This window comes from Hemitrygon akajei, chromosome 25, assembly GCF_048418815.1.
Source record: "Hemitrygon akajei chromosome 25, sHemAka1.3, whole genome shotgun sequence".
Lineage (NCBI taxonomy): Eukaryota > Metazoa > Chordata > Chondrichthyes > Myliobatiformes > Dasyatidae > Hemitrygon > Hemitrygon akajei.
The window spans coordinates 49,177,274-49,205,131 of NC_133148.1; the positions used below are offsets into that span (position 1 = coordinate 49,177,274).

The 27,858-nt window shown below is 39.9% G+C and overlaps 1 protein-coding gene across 1 annotated transcript in view; it reads left to right on the forward strand.

Moving 5' to 3' along the window:
- Window positions 1-1,083: 1,083 nt before the first annotated feature.
- Window positions 1,084-27,858, forward strand: part of LOC140716291 (Ig heavy chain Mem5-like) — a 43,766-nt gene continuing 16,991 nt past the window's right edge. Inside the window, exon 1 of the mRNA XM_073028894.1 lies at window positions 1,084-1,376. Coding sequence (XP_072884995.1) covers window positions 1,084-1,376 — 293 coding nt within the window. The remainder of the gene's footprint in view (window positions 1,377-27,858) is intronic.

Genomic DNA, 27,858 nt, shown 5'->3' on the forward strand with positions numbered 1-27,858 from the left:
TGGTCCATCCGGACCCAGTCCGTCAATTCATTGTCGAGGTGGACGGCTCTGACTCCAGGATAGGAGCAGTCCTGTCTGAACGATTAAGTTCAGACGAAAGGCTTCACCCCTGCACCTTCTATTCTCGCTGAGCGAAATTATGATGTGGGGACTCGGGAACTCCTGGCGGTCAAACTAGCATTGGAAGAATGGAGGCTCTGGCTGGAGGGGGCAGAACAACCGTTTGTGGTTTGGACGGATCATAAAAACCTGGGGTATATTCAGACTGCCAAATGTTTGAACTCCGGCCCTAGGCCTGTTGGTGTTATTTTTCGGACGGCTCAGGCTTTCCCTCACGTACCGTCCAGGGTACAAGAACAGGAAGCCGGACGCGCTCTCCTGCCAATCCGACTCCAAGGATGACACTTCCAGTCCAGGGACTATCCTCCCACCGTCCTACGTGGTCGCCACTCTCACTTGGGAGATCCAGTCCAAAGTAAAAGAAGCCCAACGGGATGACTCCAACCCCGGCGATCGCCTGTATGTGCCTGTTCCCGTCAGGTCCCAGGTTCTTCAATGGGGGCACACGTCTCGGTGCACCTGTCACCCCGGGAGTGATCGGATCCTAGTGCTCCTGAGAAAACACTTTTGGTGGCTGTCCACGGAGGCGGATACTCGTTCCTATGTCTCGGCATTTCCATCTGTGCACGGGGAAAAAGCCTCTCATCGGCCACCTGTAAGTTTACTTCGTCCTCTACTTGTCCCTGGTCATCCATTGTCATACATCGCCCTAGACTTCGTCAACGGTCTACCCTTTCACATGGGAACACCACCGTACTCACCATGGTAGACCAGTTCTCCAAGGCGGTGCACTTTGTAGACCTCACTAAACTCCCCTCCTCTCAAGAAACCACAGATCTCATCTGCCACGACTTCTGCCTCCACAGAATCCCCAAAGACATTGTCTTCGATCGAGGTCCTCAGTTCATCTCACAGATATGGAAGGCCTTCTGTCAAGCCTTAGGTGCATCGGTCAGCCTGTCATCCTGCTTCCACCCCCAGACGAACGGACAGACGGAATGGGTCAACTAAGACCTGGAGGCGATGATACGTTGTGTAACGTCAAACAACCCGTCGAACTGGAGCGACCACCTCCCATGGGTTGAGTACGCCCACAACTCTTTAGTAAGCTCGGCAATTGGAAGGTCTCCATTTGAGTGTTCCCTGGGGTACCAACCCCTGCTGTTCCCCGCGCTGGAAGAGGAGATTGCGGTACCATCTGATCAGAACCATATCGATCAGTGCCTTAAGGTGTGGGAGGAGACACGCACGGCCCTTCTCAGATCAGCAAAACGAAATAAGAAGACGGCCGACCGACACCGGACTCCGGTGCCTGAGTAACAACCGGGGTAGATGGTGTGGCTTTCCTCCAAGGACATCCCGCTGAAGAATGAGGATAAGAAACTCGCCCCTTGCTTCCTGGGACCATTGAAGGTTGAAAGTGTTATCAATCCTGCACCAGTCCGCCTAAAATTGTCAAGATCCATGCGCATCCACCCAACTTTTCATGTTTCCCAGTTAAAGCCAGACTCCGTCAGCCCCTTGTGTCCCCCGGCTGAGACTCCCCCACCTGCCTGTATCATTGACGACCATCCGGTATACACTGTCAGAAGACTACTGGATGTGTGCCATAGGGGTAGGGGTTTCCAATACCTGGTAGACTGGGAAGGGTACGGTCCAGACAAGCATTCCTCGGTCCACTGCTCCTTCATCCTAGACTCTTCCTTCATCCAGGATTTTCACCAGGACCATCCAGACAGGCCTGGAGAATCACCTGGAGGCTCCTGCTGAGGGAGATGTACTGTCGTGGTCCCTTCTGGCAATTGCCCACCTGGTTATTTTCCTCAGTAATTGGGCCTCAATCACCTCGTTTAGTTCCAATCATTCCCAGGAAAACAATGCTGGAAAGGTAGTAATAGGAACAAGGAAATGGCGGATGAACTGAATAAATATTTTTCATCAGTGTTCACTGAGGAAGACACTAGCAGTTTGGTAGAAGTTTCAGGTGCCAAGAGCCATGAAGTGTGTGAAGCTACCATTACTATGGAGAAGATTCTTGAGAATCTGAAAGTAGATAAGTCACCTGGACCAGATGGTGTACACCAGGACATTCATAAAGAGGTGGCTAGAGAGATTGTGGAGGGATTAGTAATGATCTTTCTAGAATTAATGGATTCCAGAAGACAGGAAAATTGCAAATGCCATTCCACTTCTCAAGAAGGGAGAAAGGCAGAAGAAATAATTTATAGTCCAGTTAGTCTGACCTCAGTGAGTGGGAAAATGTTGGAGTCAATTGTTAAGGATGTGGTTTTGGGGGGATTGGAGGCATAGAATAAAATGGGCACAAGTCTGATGGTTTCTCAGGGCTTTAATATAGGAAATCATCAGAAGGTGTTTCACAGGAGCATAAATCAGATGTCAGGTCATAGAAGGAGAGGGAATGGCAGGTGAGGAAGTGTCTGGTCAGAGGAGGAATCTGGAAGCAATGCCTCAGTCCAACGGGATGATGTGCTGAAATGCTTTGCACCACAATTTACTGACGTACTGAGACATCGACACAGAGTGATGGAAGAGTGAAGGGAATGGAAATGACATCCATAAGATGGATTTAAATTAAAGAGGAAGGGAAATTGTTACGTACCCGTGACACGTGACAGTGGTGTACTTGTCACGTGAGTGGTGTTGAAGCTATACTGGACTTAAGGTAATGGTTTTGTGATGGTGGAGTGATGTCATTTTCCCGCCAGTAGAGGTCACGTGACAGGTTTTTTTACAGGGTATAAAAGGAGGACCCCTCCCTGTGAGGAGGGGCAGTTCATGGCTGGATTTGCCATTTTGACTTCATGCCACTGCGTGGTTCAATATTATGACACAGTTTAGTTGAAAGATGGAGTTTTATTTAATGCCTAAAGTTTAAAAGGTCATTGCCAGCAGTTTCTTTATAATACTGCTAGTTAAAAATCAGTGGAGAGTGAAGATCGGAGTTCGGGAGTTAAAAGATCGAGGAAAATCGATTTCGATGATGAAACAGGTTCGACCTTGTTTGATCCTCATTCGGAAGGAATTCGTTGGCTGTCCCCGTGTTAATCCCTGCGAATAGCAGAAAGGGTTAGGAACAGTTTTGTAAAGGAAAGGTCAGTGCCTTTAAGCCGTTTCAATTTCCATCTTCGTAAATTCTCCGTGGGAAAAATATAGTTCTACTGGGAATCGCAGTGACACGACGTGAAAGAGAATTTAAATCATCTAGAAATGTCTCTCCTTTAATGGACTGTAAGCATTTTGAACTTTTGCAGTACTACTTTAAAGAACTGTTTTTGCAACATCGCTTTAAGAACTGTTTAAACTGCCACACAGCAGCTGATTTCCAGTTACGTTAGTGGTTTGTTTACTTTTGGGGGTTTGTTTTTCAGTGTTTAATAAATGTTTTATTTGTTATAAAAACCCCTGCCTCACTCATATATTTATTGTTGCTGAATCCGTAACAAAAGACACAGACTGCAGGTTTAAGTTCATTAGAATGAATCTGTGGACTTTGTTGAGGAAGCTCCTCAGACAGAGTAATTGACAGTAGGACTAGACTCCCATATAGAGGAGGCTGAGAGGAAACTCAGGAATCATTTTAGAATGAATTTGTGGCAAAAACTCAATAAAGTCCATGTTAGTTAATTAAGCAAATGTGAAATACATGCTCAGCTCTTTGACCAGTCCTACACTTTAATTGAGTTTATCCTGGGTTCCCCAGCCTGTCTGATGGATTCATTGATTAAAACTTAAACCTGTGTTGGATCCTGAGGGTTTTGCAACCTAATGTTCTCTGGAAATCTAGAAGGGGCATTAAAACCATTAATTATGATCACTGACTCCTTGTAGTACACATTCTACTCAAATTCCATTGCTTTAATTAACCAATAAGATAGTCCCTATTTGAGTAACTTGATACCTACCACTGAAACTGAAACAATATCCAGGAGATACATGGGCAATGGCAACCCACTGAAGAGCTACCTGTATAAGTAATTATTTAAAAACAAACAAACATAAGAAAGCTAACCTAATAGGAAAATTACTATTATACAGTCCAATCCAACACCTGAAGAAGCAAAATTCCAAACATAATAAGTTAGTACCATCCCAGTACCTTCCTCAGGACAGTTATTTGCAAGTATTGTGAGATCTGTCAATCTGTTCTTGCCAGAATTGATTCAGTGTAAAGAGACTCAAATCCAGTTCAGGTGATGTTATTTTATTCAAGGTGAACACAAAAAAAAACAAATAGCAAGGTACTGATCCAAGGCTTTTTCAGGAGTAAAACTACACATTTTATTGTCCAGGTGCCAAAAAGAAAGGTTTAGTAGATACCTATGCTTGCAGACCTCATTAGCTGACGACATTTCAATGACAATTGGATATCAGAAGTGGAAAGGGTGACCAATTTCAAGTTCCCATGTGGCAATATCTCAAAGTTCAATAGTTTCATTTAGTATTAAAGAATTGTATGCAATATACATTCTGAAATTCTTGTTCTTCGCAGACATCCACAAAAACAGAATAGTGCCCTATAAGAATGCGTGACTTTAAAAATGGTAGAACCCCAAAGCCCCCTCTATTCCCCCATCGCACGCACAAGTAGCAGCAAAGCAACAACTCCCCTCACCCCCACTTACTTCCGCAACAAGCATCAGTACTCTCCACCCACCAAGCAAGCAATAGCAAAGCCTACAAGAAAGACCATGATCTGCAGTACAACGAAAACTAATCATTCACCTGACAATTTGACATGCCACAGGCTCTCTCTCCCTAATGAAGGGAAAGAGAGTTGTCCCCTTTTCACATTCAGAGGGGAGACATCACAAATCAACTTGCCGATTTGCGATGATAGTCACTTGTGTTGCATTATTTTTTGAATTCTCTGACTCGAGAATTGGTGACAATCTCTGCCCCACCAACAAGAGAGATTGCGATTCACTGAGTACGGCGCCTCCAACAGTTGATCCACCATTCCCAATGTTCCGTTTTCTACTGTGACACTTCCGTCAGTGGCACCGGTATAGAATCAACTCATCCACAGGGCCACGAGGCCTCAGAACCCTGACAGCACGTTTGTCTTTTATGCAATGTCCTTTGGATTTCAAAAAGTGACTGGTTGTGAACCCCCCACCAGGAATGGGTCTTGATACCACAAAGAACTGATGTCTTAGTGTAACTCCAGTACAAGGACTCCAACAGAACCCCATCTACACAGAAAAAGAAATAGAGAAACAAAGGTAAAAATTAAGCTGTTTCCACAGATGAGCTCGAAGGAGTCTCTGTAAAACACCATTGTAGCTCTGCCACCGTATCTGAAGATCTATCCCCAGACAACATATCAATGCAGTTACAACGAAGCCACGATAGTGATTATATTTCATTACAATTATGAGGAGATTTGGTATGTCACCAAAGACATTCTCATCTTTTTACACATGTACAATGGAGAGCATTTTAACTGGCTGCATCACTGTCTGGCATGGCGGAAGATAGCAAGGGTACTGCACAGGATTTAAATAAGCTGCAGAGAGCTGTAAGCTTAGTCAGCTGCATCATGGGCACTAGTCTGTGTAGGATCCTGGACATCTTCAAGGAGTAATGCCTCAAAAACAGTGACATCCATCATTAAGGACTCCATCGCCCTGTTCATGCCTTGTTTTCATTGGTACTGTTGTGATTGTGATTGAAATGACTGGGAGACACTGAAGCTAAGGATATGGAAATCTTTATTCAGCACACAAACATGCATCTTACTGGAGACACTCTCAGAAGAGGGTCCCTGCTCTAATATTATACAACATAGGACAATTCAATAGTTACAATGTATTCACAGTACATCCTTTGAATTACATATAATTTTTAAACAGCTAGATGTTCACACCAACACTCCAGACACCCAAAATGAATGTTAATAACCACTGGCTCTGGGTTGCATTCATGCATATGCAGACATCTCAGGTCAATGGTGAATTTCTCAGTTTACAATCAACCCCAATCTGCAGCTCCAAGATGACCATTGCTCTGAGCTGCATTTTAAACTCAATCAACAATCCACATTCAGGTCTGAAGACTGATTGCTGTTGAAATTAATATTTGATATATACTGTAACTCCAGAATATGCATTAACACTATAATCAGGAAGGAAGTACAGAAGCCTGAAGGCACACACTCAACAACTCTGGAACAGCTTCTTTCCCTCTGCCATCTGATTGGACATTGAACCCATGAACATTACCTCACCACATTTTTACTTTTATTTTTGCACTACGTATTTAATTTAACTATTTAATATATATCTGTATTTGTTTTCTTTCTTCTATTATGTATTTCATTGTACTTCTGCCACAAAGACAACAAAATTCACAACATATTCTGTTGATATTAAACCAGATTTAGATACCTAAATTTGTTATCCCTGATCTTCAGGACCTGAGAGCTTCCAGGCCAAAGATAACCCTCAGCTCCAACAGTGATCCATACTGATTGTGGTCTGTGTTGCTGTTTCTCTAAACTTGATTCACTGGGCAGCCTTGGTTCTCATCAGCGTACATCAGCTCTCATCCATTTTGGTATAAAGTTCTTGATTTGTTGGGGAATTGGTCAAGTCCTACTCTGCCCTTGTGCCCACGGCTTTGTCTCCTAGGTGATAGGACAATGATACCTATAGTAAAAAATGACAAATTTACTATTTTAAAGGTGGGTCTCATCAGAGCTGCAAGAATTATATTGCAAAACTGGAAAAAACCCCGGCATCCCACTGTGAGGGAACGGACTGAGGAAATGGTTAAGATTTCGTTATATGCACAAGACAATATACGAAGGACACTTCACATTATGGATCATATACAAAAAAATAAAATCTAAGCAATAGTGATAAGTGTGGACGCTGAAAAAGCATTTGATTCGGTTAATTGGAATTTTCTTTACAGAGTTTTACATAGATTTGGTTTCCAATACACAATTATTAAAACTATACAGACACTATATGACAATCCTACAGCTAGTATTAAAATCAATGGATATTTATCAAATAATCTTACCCTAGAATGGGGCACGAGACAGGGTTGTGCATGGTCACCGCTACTCTTCGCATTATATCTGGAACCATTAGCTCAATACATCAGGCAAAATGAAGATATCAGGGGAATTTCTATTAAAGGGACAGAGCATAAATTGGCTTGTTATGCGGATGACATTTTGATCTATCTAGGGCAACCAACATACTCTTTACCTAAATTGATGCAATCCTTAGAACAATATGGTCAATTATCAGGATACAAGATCAACATAGATAAAACTCAATTACTTTCATATTACTATAGCCCACCAAGAGAAATTGAAAGTCAATACCCTTGGGCATGGCACACAGAGTCTTTCAAATATTTGGGCATCATTATGCCAAAAGATTTGGCAAAGTTATCAGAATGTAATTATCAGCCTTTATATAAAAAAATTAAGGAGGATGTGGCAAGATGGAACCTGATTCCTTTTTTCAGTCTCAGTTCAAGGATTGAGTCTATTAAAATAAATATGTTGCCCACACTGTTATACCTCTTTCAGACCCTACCAATAGAGATTAATCAAAATCAATTCAATGAATGGAACAAGAAGCTATCAAGGTATATTTGGCAGGGTAAAAGGCCTCGAGTTCGTCTCAAAACTTTGCAATTAGCAAAGGAAAAGGGGGGATGGGGCTTGCCTTCTCTTAGAGATTATTATTTTGCAGCACAGTTGAGAGCTGTGATATGTTGGTGCAACCCATCATATGATGCTCAATGGAAAAACATTGAGCAGCGGGTTCTTCCCATCACAATACATGCAATTTTGGCTGATAACAACCTGCAAAGGTACATAAATAGTATTGATAACCCATGGGTGAAATTGACTCTTAAAATATGGAAATCTACCATAAAAGAATATAATCTAGAGGGAGATACTGCAATTCTTAAATGGTGTGTATATGACTCGGATTTTACACCAAATAAATTGGATGCTAGACTTAAGGACTGGACAGCTAAAGGAATAACAGTTCTTTGCAACATAATGAAAGAAGGAACACTGTTCAGTTTTGAAATGCTTAAAGAGAAACACTTAATAGAAAAACAAGATTTTTAAATAGGTATTTACAGATGTGACAATATGTTAATAAGACACTTAAAAATGTAACCAAGGCAAGTACATGCTTGATAGAGCTATTTAGAAAAGCATATAATTCAGATAATGGTAGTGGAATAATTTCAAGCATGTATACGGGGTTGTCAAATCTTAAAACACATTTGACTTCATACATTAAAACAAAATGAGAGAAGGAAGGAGGGATAATTATATCTGAGGAAAAATGGACAACAATATGGAGGTAACAATGGAAGTGTACCAGTTCACAGAAATGGAGGGAGTTTGGATGGAAAAACTTGATAAGATATTTTATTACACCTCTCAGAAATCCCATTATGATAGCAACCTCCCTGTTTGCTGGAGAAATTGTGGAAATCAAAATGCAAATCATTATCATATCTTTTGGGACTGCCCTGTTATCAAAAACTATTGGAGGGGGATACACAATGCCCTACAAGACATCTTTAAATAAGATATACCCTTAGAGCATAAGACCATATATTTTGGATCTATACCTCAAGAATGGTTGAAAAGAGATAAATATTTAATGAATATACTGTTGGTGGCTGGTAAAAAGACTCTTACAAGGAAATGGTTATCACAAGAGAGCCCAACTTTAAATACATGGATGGAAATTACAATGGACGTTTACAAAATGGAGAAGATAACAGCATCTGTTAATCATAAGCTGGAACAATTTGATTCATACTGGGAAAAATGGTTTAACTACATAATGCCTCATAGACCTGATTTTATTCTCACAAATCAATGAATCTGTTGTAAAAAAAAAGATCACTCCTTACTTGTACATAGTTCCTTCCTTTTGTTTGCTTTTTCTTTCCACTCTTTTCTATAAGTGTATACCTCAGATAAATACCTTGTGGAGATTTTGTGATATATATGATTATATGATATATATGTACAATGTCTGAAATACATCTTATAGAAATGTTTGTTTGATGATAAACTTCAATAAAAAATAAATTACAAAAAAGATTTCATCATATGAACACATGTTGGGAAGAATTAACAGTGAGGGAAAAGTGCAAGACGCATGGGATCAATTTTGGTTGTATGCTAATTTAAACTTAAATTAGAAGTTTTTTTCTCTTTCCTAGTTTTATGTTTCCTGTCATGGGATGGCTGTATTAGTATGCTGTACTGTATCTGCTCTATGATATGCTGTGCTGCTTTGTAAAATAAGAATAAATATTAATAAAAATTTGAATTACAAAAAAACATTCATCAGCTCCTGCATGTCATACAGGGATTCTGCCTATCAAAGTAATGTTGACAAGGCAGCCCGTGGTATCTTTTGCTTTGTCTTTACATTCCACTTTATGTCTGCCAATTCGCAATTATCTGATCACCTGACCTACAGTCATCAGGATGTACTTATGCCCAGTCTGAGAAAACACACTTTCAGTTGTTGGTGGGAGTCTCGCAACTGCTTCAGAACACAAATTGCAGGTGTACATACATTTGAACTGCTCATTCCCATTACATAATCAATAAATCAGTAACAGTCAATCATCATTACAGTGAGCCCATTTCTGACACAAGACAAATGCTCTGTAACGAGGAGAGGGTCTTGCTGTCCATGTGTCTTTTGACCATTGGTTTCGATTCATTTTGTCTCATTTTGTGCAGAAGCACAACATTAGAATTGTATTTCCATATGTAAAGCAGTGTTTATTCTTTTTAGTAACACAGCTCCACCAGGAGGGCCCCCTACTCAAATTAAACCTGCCTGTGAAACTGGAGAGGAAGTGCAAGGACTGAGTGTTAATGTTATCGCAGAGTTTCAGACATCTGTCAGCTATTAATAACAAATCGTTACTGAGCTTCAAGTAAACCTCCAACACAGAACAGTACAGCACAGGAACAGGCCCTTCAGCCCATCATGACTGTGACAGCCATAACACCAAATTGATCTAAACCAAACTATCTGCACATAATCAATATCCCTCCATATCCTGAATGGTCATGAGCTTTTTCAAATGTATCTTAAAGATCCTGTCATGCTGATTCCACCATTACCCCTGGCAGTGCATTCCAGACACCTACCACTCCCTGTGTTTAAATAAAAGCTTATACCACACATCTCTTTTAAATGTTACATCCTCACCTTAAATCTCTGTCCGTTTGGAAATGACATTTTACACTGGGAAAATGACTCTGACTGCCAACCTTATTGATGACTCTCATACTTTTATAAGCCTCTATCAGTTTGCATCTCAGTATACTCTCCAGAGTAACAGTCAAAGATTGTTCAACCTCTCCTTACAGCTAATATTCTGTAATCCAGGCAACATGCTCATGAACATCTTTTACACCCTCTCCAAAGCTTCCACATCCTTCTTACAATAGAGCAACCAGAACTGTGGGTTCATAAAGTTTCACCCAGGTTAATGCAGGCATAAATACCTATGCTTTAACTTGGACAAAAAGCAATCTGTACTCTCCTCTTACCCAGTCCCATGAAATTCTCCCAGCAGGGACACTGTCTCCTTGATGCTGGAATGTACTGGATTCAACTTTAGGGCTTTTTCTTGGGGACACAGAAATTTTGACTTCATTAGTAATAAGTGGAACGTTTAGATGCTCAAATTAAAAAAAAATAATTGATTGGGTGGAGGAGAAAAATGCTTTCATCTGTGGTGGTGGGAGACTAAAACTATTGTAAATAATCACTAATCATCCAGTTTGGTTTATTTATCCAGAGACTGGGGAGAATGTGGATTTCTTCTACAGAAGTGAATGTGGTGAAAGGGAGCAGAAGGAGAAGTTAACCCAGTTGCACAAAGATGGAGTGACTGAATGTTCATGCAGAAAATAAACAATGGGATGAAATAATTGGTCTGAATCTGCTCCTGTTCTGTAAGTTTCATTTAACTCTGTGTAGTAGCAGAATCACGGGAGAGAAACAAAATCTATTGAGTTTCCTTTACTTCAACATATTCCTCTCCCACTCCCTTTATCTCTTCCTGGGGCTTTCACTCTCCTCACTCCTCCAGCCCATTGCATATCCACGTCACAGTGGCCCCTCCATACCAGACATTGATGTAACCGGTTAGGATGCTCTCAACATTACATCTGTACAAATTTCTAGTCTTTGATGTTTGACCAAATCACCTCAAACTCCTAATGAAATGTAGCTGCTGACGGGTCTTCTTCATAACTGCATCAATATGTTGGGCCCAGGAAAGATCTTTGGAGATTTTGACACCCAGGAACTTGAAACTGCTAAACCTTTCCGCTGCTGATCCTCTGACTATGAGTGGAATGTGTTCCTTCGACTTCCTCGTCTAAAGTCCACAGTCAATTCCTCGGTCTATTGACGTTGAGTGCAAGCTTGTTATTGTGACACCACTCAACCAGGCAATCTATCTCAGTCCTGTACGCCTCCTCTTCACCATCTGAGATTCTGCCAACAGCAGTTGTGTCATTGACAAATTTATAGATGGAATTGGAGCCTTGCTTTGCCACACAGTCAATGGTGTAGAGTAGAGCAGAGCATGTCCGATGTCTCAATTCCGAATGGGCAATAGGCAGTGGGAGCTGGAATGGGACAGCCAACTGTGAGATTTTTTAATCTTACAGCCATAAGCAGAGAAAGGCATACAAAATTTTGAGGGCTATAGGGTCAATGAAAATCAGGCTTTTTCCACTGAGGTTGGGTGGGACGACAAGCAGAGGTCATGGGTTAAGGGTGAAAGGTGAAAGTTTAAGGGGAACATGAGGGGAAACCATTTAACCCAGATGGTTGTGAGAGAGTGGAATGAGTTGCCTGCACAAATGGTGGATGAGAGCTTGATTTTAACATTTAAGAGAAGTTTGGATAGGTACATAATGGTATGGGTGTGGAGATCAGGGGTCCAGATTGATGGGAGTAGGCAGTTTAAATGCATTCAGCATGGACTAAATGGACCAAATGGCCCAAATGGCCCATTTCTGTGTTGTACTTCTCTATGACACTAGTTTAATGAATATAAGCCAATGATAGGTCGAGGCAGGTAGATATGAAAATTCTCAGGTGTGGTGAGAAACACAAGGAGGTAAACTGCCCACAGTCACAGAGGTTGTTGTTTGGTGAGCTCGTGTTTCAAGAGAGTCTTGGTTCTGCTGTGTCAGCTGACTGACACAGATTCCATAAGGCCAGAGATGGAATATGGAAGGTTTATTTTGGGTGAGAGACCCCTGGCAGTTTGGGTTCTAATTATTCCTAAAGATGAATTTAAACTTAAGGTCTCAATATGCTGCAGTTAATGGGGAAAACAGGGATACAGAGGGATACAGAGATCGAATTAGACCACACCTGGAGCACTGGCTGTGATTCTTGGCATCACCCCTCAGGAAAAATGTATTTTCCTTGGAGAGGGGGCTGTGTGGACGAGGCATAGTGAAGTACTGTTGGGACAGTGATGGACTATTAGGTCTGGTTTTCTGTTCTGAAGTGCAGAACATTGAAGGCTAGTGTAATTGGGGAGTTTAAAAACATTGAAGAATGGCACAGAATAATAACAGAGAATCTGTTGCTTCTTCTGTTTATTCCAGTGCTAGGATATTTAGGACCCAGGATATTCAGAATTCTCCCTGGAAATGGTCAAACTGGGGATTGCCAATTGAAACTTTCAAAATCAATAGAATTTTGTTTGATTTAGATCATTAAAAAATGTGGAACCAAAGAGGGTGAATGGAGCTTGGACACAGGTCATCTTAAGTGGGAATAGACTGGAGGGCTGAACAATTCTGACATTCAGTGCACGGGATAAATTTGAACAGAATCTCTGTGTGCAGCTGTTGATTTACCAGAAACATTTCATATTTTCGTTCTTGACAGGTGGATGAAACTGGGCAGTGATAGAGGCTATATCCTTCTCAGGCTTCCTGTAGGAGATGTCAACTTGACTTATTCTGAACAGGGGAACTTCCAGAGGAAAAAGACTTTCTAAAAAGAATAAGTATACTACTGGCGATATAGTTTTTTTTTGATTTGGAGGCCAATACCAATAATCAATTCTTGTAGAGTCATAAAAACTAGAACACTACAACACAGAAACAGACCCTTCAGCCCATCTAATCCATGCCAAACTATTAATCTGCCTAGTCCCATTGACCTGCACCCGGAACACAGCTCTCCATATACCAATCCAAATTTCTCTTAAATGTTGAAATCGAACGTGCATCCACCACTTCCACTGGCAGCACATTCCACACTATCATCACTCTCTGAATGAAGATTCCCCTATTGTTTCCTTTAAGTAATTCACCTTTCACCCTTAACCCATGACCGCTAGTCTTATTAGTCTCACCAAACTTCAGTGGAAAAAGGCTGCTTGCATTTACCCTATCTATAATCCTCAATTTTGTATACCTCTCAAATCTCCTCTTATTTTCCTGCACTGTCGGGAATAAAGTCCTTACCTGTTCAACCTTTCCCTATAATTCAGATCAAGTCCAGGCAACATCCTTGTAAAAGCGGATTGACTAATGGGACAGAAAATCTGAAGGAAGAAGGGGTCCTTGCAATCATGGGGACATATGTCCTTTGAAGAGTAACAGCACAAAGCTGTCTTGAACCAAATTTAAACATTGGGTTCTCCTGGGAAGAAGACAGATTGGCTGAGATTAAAGTTGGTGTTTATTTCTTCTGTAAACGGGAAATTTGTGCTCTGGCCTAATCCCATTGAACTGGTTGTTCCAGCTGAACTGCTCCAGTACAGATGCAACACTGACATGTACACAAGAATGAGAAAAATTCCCCGATATGTCCACTCTCGATATACGGGACAAATCTAATCAGCCAATAATTGTCCAAATAGTCTCCTCAATCTTTGGTAATGTGATGGGAGCAATAGTCGACAGTGTTAGCAGGTGGAACTTATTCACCAAATAACCTAATCACCAGTGACTAGTTCATGTTTTGCCAGGACCACTTGGTTCTTCTTTGATCACAGCCTTGATACAATTATGGGTCAAAGAGCTGAATTCCAGAGATGAGATCAGACTGACTGCCTTTGACAAGTCATGGCAATGAGCCTCTCCACCAAGGGACAGCTGAACCAGCAAAGGCAAAGTACATAAGAACATCATCAACAGCAAATCATTCATTATCCAGAGTTGGAAATACTTTATCAATGCTTCATAATCACTGGGTCTAAATTGAAATTCCCCACCCAACAGCAGTGTACAAGATCTTTCACCCGAAGGACTACAGTAGTTCAATAACACCACTTTCCACAAGCTCCAGAACATCCCTGGATGGACAATTAACACTGGCCCTCCCAACAATCCACAAATCCCAAAACTAAATTTAAAAAAAACAGTGGTTTGATGAAAGGTTTCGAGAGGTTGGTCATAACTAGAATCAATTTCTGCCTTAGCAAGGACTTGAACCCACTGCAATTTGCCTATTGCCATAGTGGGTCTACAGGGGACATGATCTCAATGGTGCTTCATGTGGCCTTGGGTCACCTGGACAATATGAGTACCTATATCAGGATGCCGTTCATTAACTATAGCTCGGTGTTTAACACCATATTCCACAGTACTGATTGAGAAGTTAGAGAACCTGGGCCTCTGTACCTCTCTGTCTGCAACTGGATCCTTGACTTCTTAACCGGAAGACCACAGTCCGTGCAGAAATCTCCTCCTCCCTGATGATCAACACTGGTGCACCTCAGGGATGTGGGCTTAACCCACAGCATTACTCTAGCTCAAATCCCATCCATAAATTTGCTGATGATACAACCATTGTTGGCAGCATCTCAGATGGTGATGAGAGGACGTATCAGAGCAAGATATACCAGCTATTTGAGTCGTGTCACAGCAACAACCTTACACTGAACATCAGTAAGACCAAAGAGCTGATTGTTGAATTCAGGAAAGGCAAGATGAGGGAACACGAAACAATCCTTACAAGTGGAGAGAGTGAGCAATTTCAGGTTCCTGAGTTCCAATGTCTCTGGGGATTTAACCTGGTCCCAACATATTGATGCAGTTATAAAGAAGACAAGACAGAGGTTATATTTCATCAGGAGTTTGAGGAGCTTATGTTTGTCACCCAAAACACTTGAAAACTACAGATGTATGCCGGAGAGCATTCTGACAGGCTGCATCACCATCTGGTATAGTGGTGGTGGAGGAGGGGGGGCGGATGATCTACTGCACAGAATCATAGACAGATGCAGAGAGTTGTAAAATTAGTCAGCTTGATCATGGGCACCAGCCTCCATAGCATCTAAGATACCTTCAAGGAGCAGGACCTCAGCAAAACAGCTTCCATCTTCAAGGACCCTCTTCTCATTGCTACCATCAAGAAGGAGATACAGAAGCCTGAATACACACACACACACACACACACACACACACACACACACACACACACACACACACACACACACACACACACACACACACACACACACACACACACACACACACACACAGTGATTCAGGAACAGCTTCTCCTCTGCCATCCAATTTCAATATGGACATTGAACCCATGAAAACTACCTCACTACTTTTTTTTAAACTTCTGTTTTTGCGCTACTTATCTTAATTGAACTATTTAATATACATATATACTTACTGGAATTATTTTACTGCTGCCACAAAGTTAACAAATTTCACAACATATGCTGGTGATATTAAAGCTGATTCTGATTCTGTTGGGGTAGACCTGCAGTACTCTAAGTTCTTAATGTCCAGCAGAGTCTTGCACTCAAAAGGTAATGCCTCTGGTTGACCCTGCCCTCCATCTTCTTACCAGAAGTCCCTTACTACCTTGACCCACTAACCCTTACCTCCAGGCCTCCAACCAACAGTACATTATTATTTAGAAACATAGAAAGCCTACAGCACAATAAGGCCTTTCGGCCCACAAAGCTGTGCCGAACATGTCCTTACTATAGAAATTACCTAGGGAGCCCTCTATTTGTCATAAGGTGAGCACTGGGAGCAGACCCAAATGCAAGAGACAGACACTGAAGTACTAGGAACTGGACTGGACTAGAGTTAGGGATGGGACAGGACACAGACTAGGAGCTGGGACAGGAACACAGACTTGGGCTAGGTCTTTGGCTAGGAAAGCAGGACCAGGACAAGGAACTGGGAACTAAGAGCCTGGGCTTGGACTCTGAGCCACATATTGGACAAGGGCCCAAAACCTGGTTCTTGACTTGGACTCGGACCCCGGAACTAGGCAAGGACATGATGTGGCTACAGGACTGAACATGGCTTAGGTTCTTTGAGGCTTGGCTGCAGGACTAGACATGGAACTCCTGCACAAGATGAGACACATGGATAGGAAAAGAACCCAAAGCCTTGACTCAATCATGGGACACCTGAACATGAGGCCTTGGTCTCGAGAGAGACAGGGACATGGAACACAGAGCCAGGACCCCTCCTTAGGAAAAGGACTTGGGGCCAGAGTTGTACACAAAGTCAGGACCCCTCCTAGCGAGCAGGACCTAGGACCAGAACTCATACACAGAACACAGACAGACAGTTCCCAACACAAGGCAGCAGCAAACAGTCAGACCGACCTAGCAAAGGCGTGGACACAGAGACAATTCCAAACAACAATATACAACTCCTTATCTAGACACAGCAAAGCTCCAGTCTCGCTCTGGTGGTAGAACTTGACAGCAATAGAGGCAAGGATGCAGGCAAAGGCAAGGCTTCAGGAGGAAGGTGAAGGAAATAGAATCTCTCTCTCTCTCTCTCTCTCTCTCTCTCTCTCTCTCTCTCTCTCTCTCATTGTTTTACAGCAGTTGGCACCCAGCTTAATGGTGCATTACCACCACCTTCTGCTCCGGAGTGTGCGATAGACTCACATTCTAAATCCCTTCACCCAATCGCACACATACACATACCCTAACCTACACTTTATCCTCCCCATCCTAGTACCCTATTTCTGTTTATCCATCATATCCTATAAAAAACCTCTGTACCCCTTAAGAAAGCTAAAAATACCCTAACCTGTGTTCTCTCACTCATGCCTAGCAACGCTTTTAATGTGAATTCCTGAACCCCAATTCCCTTAGATTAATTCTCATCATCTCTCTGTATCCCATACTTCCTGCAACTCAGAACTACATGTTCTACTGACTCCACTTCCTGACATTCCTCACAGTCCTGTCTGGTGTTTCCCTATCAATTTCAGTGTTTGGTTTAGTGCACAGTGCCCCAGCCTTAACCTAGTCCACACAATTTCCTCTCTTCTGTATCTACTACCTACCCTAGTACCTGCAACACATTTTTGTATTTGATATAAATGCCTCCCTTTCCCCTCCTTGTCTCATCTTTCTTGCCACATTTGGTTGATTTTTTCCCAGATTACACACTTAACCTCTGCTTTACTAATACTAATGTGCATTTCTATATTTTCTTTCTTTACTGCCCTCTTTGCCAACTCATCCACCCTTTCATTGCCCTTCACCCCTACATGAACTGGAACCCATAGAAATTTAACCTGACCTCCCTGATTTGCAACTCTTGTGACTGACTGAAGGACTTCATGAAGTACATCTTGCCAGCTATTTGAGTGAGAAGACCTTAAACTTGCTAGAACTGAAGATGAATCTGAGCATATCAACACTTTGACTAGCTTTCTCCACCCAACGCAACGCAACCAACACTGCCATCATCTCCACTGTATACACTGCTAACTTATCAGACGATCTTCTGCTGATTGCAATTGCTTTTGCTGGTATAGCCACCTCAAACCCTGTCACTCCTGTCTCAGGTTCTTTAGCACCATCTGTATAGACCTGAGTATAATCACTATACTTTTCCATCACATGACAGTTAAATGCACTTACCAAATCAGTTTTATACTTTCCTTTCCTTTTTACCTCTAACAAATGCCAGTCTATGTCAGGCCACACCAGCTTCCATGGAGCTACAACCGGATAAACTACTGAAGGACTTATCCTTAGATCAAACACTCCACATGATCTAGCGATATCATTCCCTACCTGACTAAAGTTTTCCCTCTGAAACCTCCCATTTTCCCAGGACTCCTGCAACACTCCTTTAGCAGGGTGAGAATCATTGTGTCCCTGCAAATTAACCCAGTAGTTTGCCATCAATTGCATCCTTCTTAATTCCAAAGGCATTATTCCCATTTCTACCTGCAGGGCTGATACTGGTGATGTTTTAAAAGCCCCACTGCACACTCTCAAAACCTGAGCCTGAATCACATCCAGTTTCCTTATAAGAGACCTAGCTGCTGATCCATATGCTACACTTCCATAATCCAACACAGATCTTACTAAAGCTACATACATTCTCTTTAATGCTGAACAACTTGCTCCCCATTCCCTACCAGTCAAACATCTCATCACGTTTATTACTTTTTTACACTTCTCCTCAACTTTCCTGATATGGTCTGCCCATGTTAATCGTGAATCAAATCTAACTCCCAGAAATTTAAATGATCCAACCCTTTCTAACTCAATCCCATACATCCTTAACTTCTTCCCTACCTCAATTCTTTTCCCAGTGAAAAATACAGTTTGAGTTTTTTTCCACTGAAAATCTACATCCTCAATCATAACCCCACTCTACCACTTCATCAATTGCTCCTTGTAGTTTCCTGATTATATGCTCCATATTCTTGCCTCTTTTCCACAAGGCCCCATCATCCGCAAACAGTGACCTACCTATATCCACTGGTACCCTTGTGAAGACATCATTGATCATAATGATGAAAAGTAACGGGCTAATCACACTACCCTGAGGTGTGCCATTTCCCACTATATACTGTTTTGATAATTCTGATCCAATCCGAACTTGAATTTTTCTACCAAACAAAAAATCTTTAATCCAATTAAAAACTCTCCCCCCAACCCCCATCTTGTGCAGTTTAATTAATAATCCTTCATTCCACATCATATCATAGGCCTTTTCAATGTCAAAAAACACTGCAACTACTGATTCTTTATTTGTCTGGGCCTTTCTTATTTCAGTCTCTAACCTTATCACCGAGTCCATGGAATTCCTTCCCTTCCTAAAATCACTCTGATAACTTGCCAGCATTCCTCTCTTCTCAAGATCATATGATAACCTTAGAGATATCATCCTTTCCATTACCTTACATATATTTGATGTTAGTGCTATTGGCCTGTAGCTAGTGGGTTTTGACGGATCCTTGCCAGGTTTCCTTATTGGAATTACTACTGCTTCTTTCCATGCACTTGGTAATCTTCCCTCCTCCCACACTGTTGTAAAAATGCAGTAACTTCAAGAGCACTCCTTCTCCTAGATTTTTTAGCATAACGTAGCATATTAGATCTTTCCCTGGGGAGGTTGGTCTCGATCTCTTTATTGCTCTCACCATTTCTGCCAAAGTAAATGGATCATCAATTATATAATCTGTTTCTTTCCTCCTGTTTAACACACCTGGGTATTGACTCATTGTTCTTTCCCTTCTTCTTCAGACAAATTTTCTGAACTATGTATCTTTACAAATGACTTGGCCATGATCTCAGCCTTATCCCTGCTGGAGACTGCTGTTTCCTCCTCAGATATCATTACTGGATACTCCCAATCCCTTCTATCTCCCCCCATCCTCTTAATCATTCCCCATACCTCTCCCACAGGCGTTGTTCTTCCTATTTTGTTGCAAAAACTCCTCCAACTTGCCCTTTTAGCTTGACGTATAGTTCTTCTCACCACTGCCTGTGCCTTCTTATATTGAATTGAATGCTGCATATTATGGGTTCTTTTAACTAGCCTGAATGCTCTATTTCTGGGTTTTTTTTACATCCTGACAACATTCCTCTGTCCACCATGGCACTATTTTTCTATTCATCCTATTTTTACTCCTGGGTATAGATCCTTCTGCTGCCATAATAATTGCTGAAGTCACCTGACTGTTTAATTCATCGGTATCTCCCGAAATGTCAATCTTTGTCAATGCTTCTTCACTTAACTTCTGGAACTTGCCCCAATCTGCTTTTCCAAACACCCACTTTGGGACTCCCCCACCTGGTCTTATTTCAACTCTTTCACCCATTGAACATAAAACTGGGTCGCGATCACTGCCTACTGTTGAAGCAGTCCAAACTCCCCAGTTACTGATGCCAGCCAAGACGTTAGACACTAACGTAATATCTAATAACGACTCAGTTCGTTTTGTTTATCCTTGTTCCTCTACCATCATTCATACATACCAAATCCCTTTCTTCCATCAAATCTTCAATTACCGTTCCATTTGAATCTGTAATCAGATCCCCCCATATTGTGCTGTGAGCATTGAAATCTGCACACCACACTACTTTATGTCTATTTTGTCCTTGTATCCTTAGAAGGCTGTCCAAATCCAACCTTTTACATGGATTGTATTAGTTAATTATAACCACTCCCTCCCCTCTCTCCCATATTTCCACCACTATGTATTCCTGATCATCTCCTTTTTCCAGTACTCTATATGGTATACCTTGCTTGATTAACATAACACAACCTCCTCTTCCCCCTAGATTTCTATCTTTCCTTATCATTGTATATCCATGTACCACAAAATCTAAAGCTGGTTTCAACCAAGCTTCCTGAATACACACTAAGTCCGGTTTTACAACCATTTCCTTAATAAATTCCATAAATATCTGGCCATTGGCCAGTAAACTCCTTGCATTCCATTGTAAAAGAATCACCATAATGAGTACTAACCAACCTCTGACACTTCCTGGCTTGACTGATTAGTGAGGTTGTCCCTCACTTCTTCCCATGTCAGTCCTACTAACCCTAAATGGTTTACTGCTGCTTTGACCACCAGCTGAATTTTGTCACTTTTTGACTTTACATCTGCCGTACTATTAATCACTCCTGCAATGAATGTTACTGGAGCTTTTTTTTCCACATAAATCCTGCCATTTACTCTTCACTGCATCTCTTGCATCCCTATTGCTCTCTGGTCATTAGGAGCATTATTCTGTTCTCTTGACATTCTTGCAGCTTCTGCATAAGAGATCTTTCTTTTCACTCTTATTTCTTGAATTTTATTCTCCCGTCTCATAACCTCACACCCACTATACGCCACATTATGAGCTCCTCCACAATTACAGCATTTTGGTTCCACTACTGTTCTGCACTTTCCATACTCATGATCATCCCCATATCTAGCACATCTCCTCTGCCTTTTACAGTTTTTAGCTATGTGTCCAAACCTTTGACAATTATAGCACCTCAATGGCTTTGGCACATATACCCTTACTGGGTAACTCATGAAACCCAGGAACACTTTCCTTGACACTCTTTCTTCTTCAAATTCAATCAATACTGTTTCACTTTCCTTTTTCATTCCCTCCTTTGTTGTTTTCAGTCCTAGAACATTAATTACTTCCCCCCTTTGATATTCCTCTTCAACTCCTCCATGTTTATACTCATTGGTACACCCGTGATCACTCCTTTACAACCACTATTTCATGCTCCCACCCTCCCTGTATATTCCACCTTGCATTTTCCTATCTCATTTAGCTTGAGTGCTTTCTCAAGTTGTTCCTCATTCACACATTTTACCAATAGATTGCCATAATTAAGGACTTTTGCAAATACTACTTCCCCTATCTTATTTGCCAGAGTTGTTGTTAGCACAAACATGTTAATTTTCTTCATGTCCTTGCACCTTCTCATTAAATCTAATTATGACAACACCTCCTCTCTGAACTTGTTCATCTTCCTCACTTTCAGAACTCTCTCCACTGTCATTTCTTACTCTTTTATTCCCTTTGTCTCAGTTTTCATTCATCCATCCCCTCACTATCTCCTTATTCCCTTTATTTCTCCCTTCACAATAATCCATTTCTCCCCAGCTGCCTACCTCTGATCCCAAATCCCTATCCCGCTCCTTCTCCACTCTCTTTCCTTCAGCCCCTCCTCTCACCTTGTCTGCCATTACCAGACCTAGGCAACCCCCTCCCAGCAATTCCCACTCCTTCCCTACTCTCTTACCCTCAACAAGTTCCAAACCACATTCACACATGCACCACCACCACCTTCCAAACTCTCCAACATCAATTCCCACTTTCAACCCAGCAAATAAAGCTGAACCCAGGAGCTAATTATGTAGCCAGCCCAAAATGAGAATCAGGTGCCTCAATTAGAGCACACCAACAGAACAAGGGAAAACCTAAATACCTGGAATAAGGAATGATGGACTGAACCGTGAAACAGAATGTGGGCTTCACGGACCAGATTATGACACTATTTTTCTAAGCTCCATGTACATTTCCAGGAGTCTCTTTAAAGACCCTATCATATCTACCTCCACTACCTGTTAGTCACCTTATGTACAGACACTCCTGTGCTTAGTGACACTTTCTGGTGATACAATTAATCTATGTATATGCACTCTTGTGTACTTATATTGATAGTGTTTTATTATTTTTGTGTCCTTTATCTTTTGTGGCTTTTTTTTGTGCTGCATTGGATTTGGAGTAACAATTATTCCGTTCTTTCTTTCTTTCTTTTTACAATATTTTTATTCAGAAGAAAAAAAAAGATTTTCAGAGTGCAACACATAGATACATATCAACATAACTTGTGTACATTCATATATTGTAATAAAATTGATCAAAATGTTATAGCATAACACATAAAGGTATACCACTCTGTAATCAAAAATTTAAAGATAGGTCATACATCATAAAATAAATTTTTATATATATAAAAAAAGTCAACCCCCTACCAACTACCAAAGAAAAAAGCTGATGGATGACAATGGATAATTAGAAAAACATTCACTTAAGAAGAGAAGATAAAAATATACATAAAAGTCTGTGCACTGTTAAACTTTATAAATTGGAAAAGTAATTTAGGAAAGGTCCCCAAATATCATAAAAAGATTGTTTGGAATTTAAGACTGAGCAGCGGATCTTTTCTAAATTTAAATACGACATAATATCACGTAGCCACTGAAGATGTGTAGGAGGGGTAGACTCCTTCCATTTAAGCAAGATTGCTCTTCTTGCTAAAAGAGAGATAAAAACTGAAGCCTGTAGGTTAGGAGTATTTGAAGTTATATCTTCATTTGCAATAATACCAAATAAGGCAGTAAGAGGATTTGGGTCAAATTGGACCCTAAAAAGTTGAGAGAAGGTATAAAATACTTACCGCCAAAACTTTTCAATTGTAGGGCAAAACCAAAACATACAAATTAAAGAGGCATCCGCAGAGTTGCATTTATTACAAAGTGGAGAAACATTCGGGTAAAAACTGGAGAGCTTCTGTTTAGAAACGTATGCTCTATGAAACACTTTAAATTGTAGAAGAGAATGACGAGCACAGAAAGATGATTTATTAACCCGTATAAGAATTTTATTCCATCTATCATCAGAAATCTGACAATTTAGGTCATTCTCCCAAGCTTTTTTTTATTTTATCTAAAAAGTCTTGTCTAGAATCAATCAACAAGTTATAGATACCGGTAATAGAACCATTAACAAAAGGTTTTAAATTTAAAAGATCATCCAGTAAATTTTTATTAGGACCTATAGGAAAAGTAGCTAATTGGAAACATAGAAAATCTCTAATTTGAAGGTATCTGTAAAAATGTGATTTTGGGAGTGCAGATTTATTTGCCAATTGGTCAAATGAAGCAAGAGATCCTGAGATAAACTGGTCCCAAAAACACTTAATACCTAATTCATCCCAATCTTTAAAGACTTTATCAGTCATGGAAGGGATAAAAAAATAATTAAGGAGAATGGGAGATGATAATGAAAAATTCGCTAAACCAAAAAATTTTCTAAATTGAGACCAGATCCTTAAAGTTTGCTTAACAATTATGTTATCTGTTGTTTTATTTGCTGAAAAAGAGTATGATCCAAGAAGAGAGACAATAGAGGAATTTTTCACAGAATTAACTTCTAAGGAGACCCATGATGGGCAATCTTTACAATAAATATAATAGGACCAGAAAGTAATATTCCTTATATTGGCAGCCCAATAGTAAAACCTAAAATTGGGTAGGGCTAGTCCACTCATCTCTTTATTTCTTTGTAAGTAAACTTTACTTAAACGAGCTTGTTTATTATTCCAAATATAAGAGGTTAAAATTGAATATAAAGAATCAAAGTACGTCTTAGGAATAAAAATAGGTAAGGCCTGAAAAAGATATAAAAACTTAGGAAGAATCTTCATTTTAATCAAATTAATTCGGCCAATTAGGGATAAAGAAAGAGGGGACCATTTAGAAAGCGTCTTTTTCACATAATTCAATACGGGGTTTAAGTTTTCTTTAAATAAATTCTTGAAGTTTTTAGTAATTGTTACACCTAGATATGTAAATTGACTTGTAACAACTTTGAACGGAAATTTGGCATTTGGAAATAGCTCACTTTTACGTAGGTTCAGCTTATATCCTGAAACGGAACTAAACTGGGAGATTAAAGAAAGAACCAAAGGTAAAGAAGTTTCAGTGTTAGAGATAAAAAGTAAAATATCATCAGCGTATAATGAAATTTTATGAGACATACCTTCGCTTAGTATATCAGGAATGTCCTTAGATTCTCAAAGTGCTATTGCTAAGGGTTCTATAGCTAAAGCAAAAAGTAAAGGACTAAGAGGACAACCTTGTCTAGTTCCCTGCTGTAATTTAAAGGGCTTAGAAATTTGGAAGTTAGTAATAACCTGAGCGGTAGGAGACAAGTAGATTAATTTAACCCAACGAATAAAATTAGGCCCAAAATTAAACTTTTCTAAGGTCTTAAAAAGATAATTCCACTCAATCCTATCAAAGGCTTTTTCTGCATCTAAGGATAATATACACTCTGATATTTTTTTGGATGGTGAATATATCACATTCAATAACGGACATATATTAAAATGTGAGTAACGATTTTTAATAAATCCTGTCTGGTCATGTGATATAATAGATGGTAGAATATTTTCAAGTCTTCGAGCTAAGATTTTGGATAAAATTTTTGCATCAACATTTAATAAAGAAATCGGTCTGTATGAAGAACATTCAGCTGGATTTTTAATTTTTTTAAGAATAAGAGAAATAAAAGCTTCATAAAAAGATTGAGTGAGTTTACCTGATTTAAAGGACTCTGATAAAACAGAGGATAAATAATGTGTAAGTAACGTAGTAAAAGTTTTATAAAACTCCCCAGGAAAACCATCAGGTCCTGGGGTCTTACCAGAATGTAAAGCACGTATAGCCTCAGCCACTTCTTCATTGCAAATAGGCTGATCTAACTGTGTTAGACTATCACCAGACAATGTAGGAATGTTGATATTAGTGAAAAAAGCATTCATATAGGTATCATCTGAAGAAGAGTCAGACTGATACAACTTAAGGTAAAAGTCTTTAAATATGTTGTTAATTTCAGAATGGTCGGATGTCTTAGTTCCATTATCTTTAAAAATTTCTGTGATTTGACGATTAACTGTAAAAGATTTTAAGCGATTGGCTAATAAACTACCAGTTCTATCCCCGTGAATATAAAATTGAGTTTTATCTCTCAACAGCTGTTGTTCAATTGGGTAAGTCAGCAGAAGATTATACTTGGATTGGATTTCAATACGCTTATTATATATACATGGATCTGGAGATAGGGCATACTTTTGATCAAGATCTTTTAATATCGCTGCTAAGTCAGACCTTTCTTTGTCAGCTTTTTTCTTTATATAGGTAGAGTAAGAGATAATTTCTCCATGAATATATGCTTTAAAAGTATCCCAGACTATATTACCAGCAGTATCTCCTTTAAAATTTTCTTTAAAGAAAAAAGTAATATGGTTTTCCAAAAACTTTAGAAAATTTTTATCGGATAACAATGATAAGCTAAAACGCCAACTTCTATTTGGTACAAAGTAAACAAGTAATCTTAAAGCCAGAAGCACAGGTGCATGATCAAAGCAATCTCCTTATAATCACAGGATCGTACCAGTGGAAGCAAGTTTCTATCTATAAAAAAAAATCAATCCGAGAGTACGTATGATGAACCTGAGAGAAATATGAATATTCCTTTTCTTGGGGGTGTAAAAAACGCCACACGTCAAGAATACCTAATTGAGATAAAAAAGATTTAAAAAGTAAGACTGATTTATTAGTGACAGCGGTTTTACTTGAAGAGCGGTCTAATATAGGGTCAAGCCAAAAATTAAAATCTCCACCCATCACTAAGGAATACCGATTCAAATCAGGCAGAAAAGAGAAAAGATGTTCAAAGAACAAGGAGTCATCTGTATTTGGAGCGTATACATTCGCAAATATGATTAGTTTATTCCCAAGACTACCTGAAACAACAACTAAGCGCCCATTTGTATCAGAAATTACATTATGTGGAATAAAGGATACATTCTGATCAAACAGGATAGAGACACCTCTCGATCTAGATTGAGAGGGTGAGTGAAAATGTATACCCTTCCGTCCTTTTAAAGAACGTGAAATATCATCTTTACGAATATAGGTTTCTTGGAGAAAGATTATATGAGTTTTAAGTTTCCGGATATAAGAGAAAATCTTATTTTGTTTAACAGGGTTATTTAGACCTTTCACATTGAAACTGAGTATATTGATAAAAGAATCCATCAAGTATCCTTTAGTAATGTATAAAAGGTAATCACAGACGTGTAGATAGTGAATAAGTAAAACAGTAAAAACATCCAATCAGCTTTATAGAAGAACCCATTTCCCCCCTCCCTCCCCCCAAAGAGAGAAATCAGCCAAGGGAGGCTGAAGACTAATTCTAACGTTCCCAACCCAAAACTCCGGTGGCTCCAGAAAATATATATGTATAGCTGTGCTGAATAAACGATTGTAAATGTATATATATATATACAAAAAATATATATCAAAGTAAATATGTTTGCTAATTACGATTAAAAAAACCAAGGGAAAATATAAGTATTAGTCTCGGTAAAAAAGGAAAGACTGTAACGTTCTCGCTCGGGTGTAACGGAACCCCAGTTAAACATCGAGGTAAACCGTTGTCAATGAAGACAGAATCACAGTAAGATTAACCGTTTACTGTTCACTCTTCCACATTAACGTATGGTGAAAACTGTTGATAAAACAATACAAGATTGGTACAGTATTTGATTCCTTCTAGATATCACATTTACATCGTGAATACTTGCAAAGGTAAAACTACAACAACTACATTACATTAAAGTGCAGCATACAGTCAGAATCTACCTCCTCCATTGACTGCTTTAAATACACTTCAACACAAACTATCCCGACTCTTTAACTAACGAAAACATAGACCTTATCGACCGACGTTACTTTTAACAGAATCAGCGTTAACATTTTAATTCAACATATCGATTATCTAAGACTTAAGCGTTGCTTTCACTATGTTTCTGGTGCGTAGAAAACAACCTTACTTGCGCTGAACTGGCACATGTGTGGCCCCCACCCTTGCGTCTTTCCCAAACCGGTATTTGCCCACAAGACGCGGCGAAACCGGATGTGACGTCATCGCACCGCGATATATTACAGACAACGAATTTACTTAAACAACCCTAACTTAAACTAAAAAATGCTAACAAACGAATTACTAAGCGAAAATATTATAAACTAAATAACTGCCATAAAGACAGCACAAAGACAGATAAGGAAAACCAAATATGGAAAATCAATAAGTAAAACAACATATACTCACGGGTGCAAAAAAAAGAGTAAAGAAACAAATAGAAGGTCATTAAAAAGGGAAGCG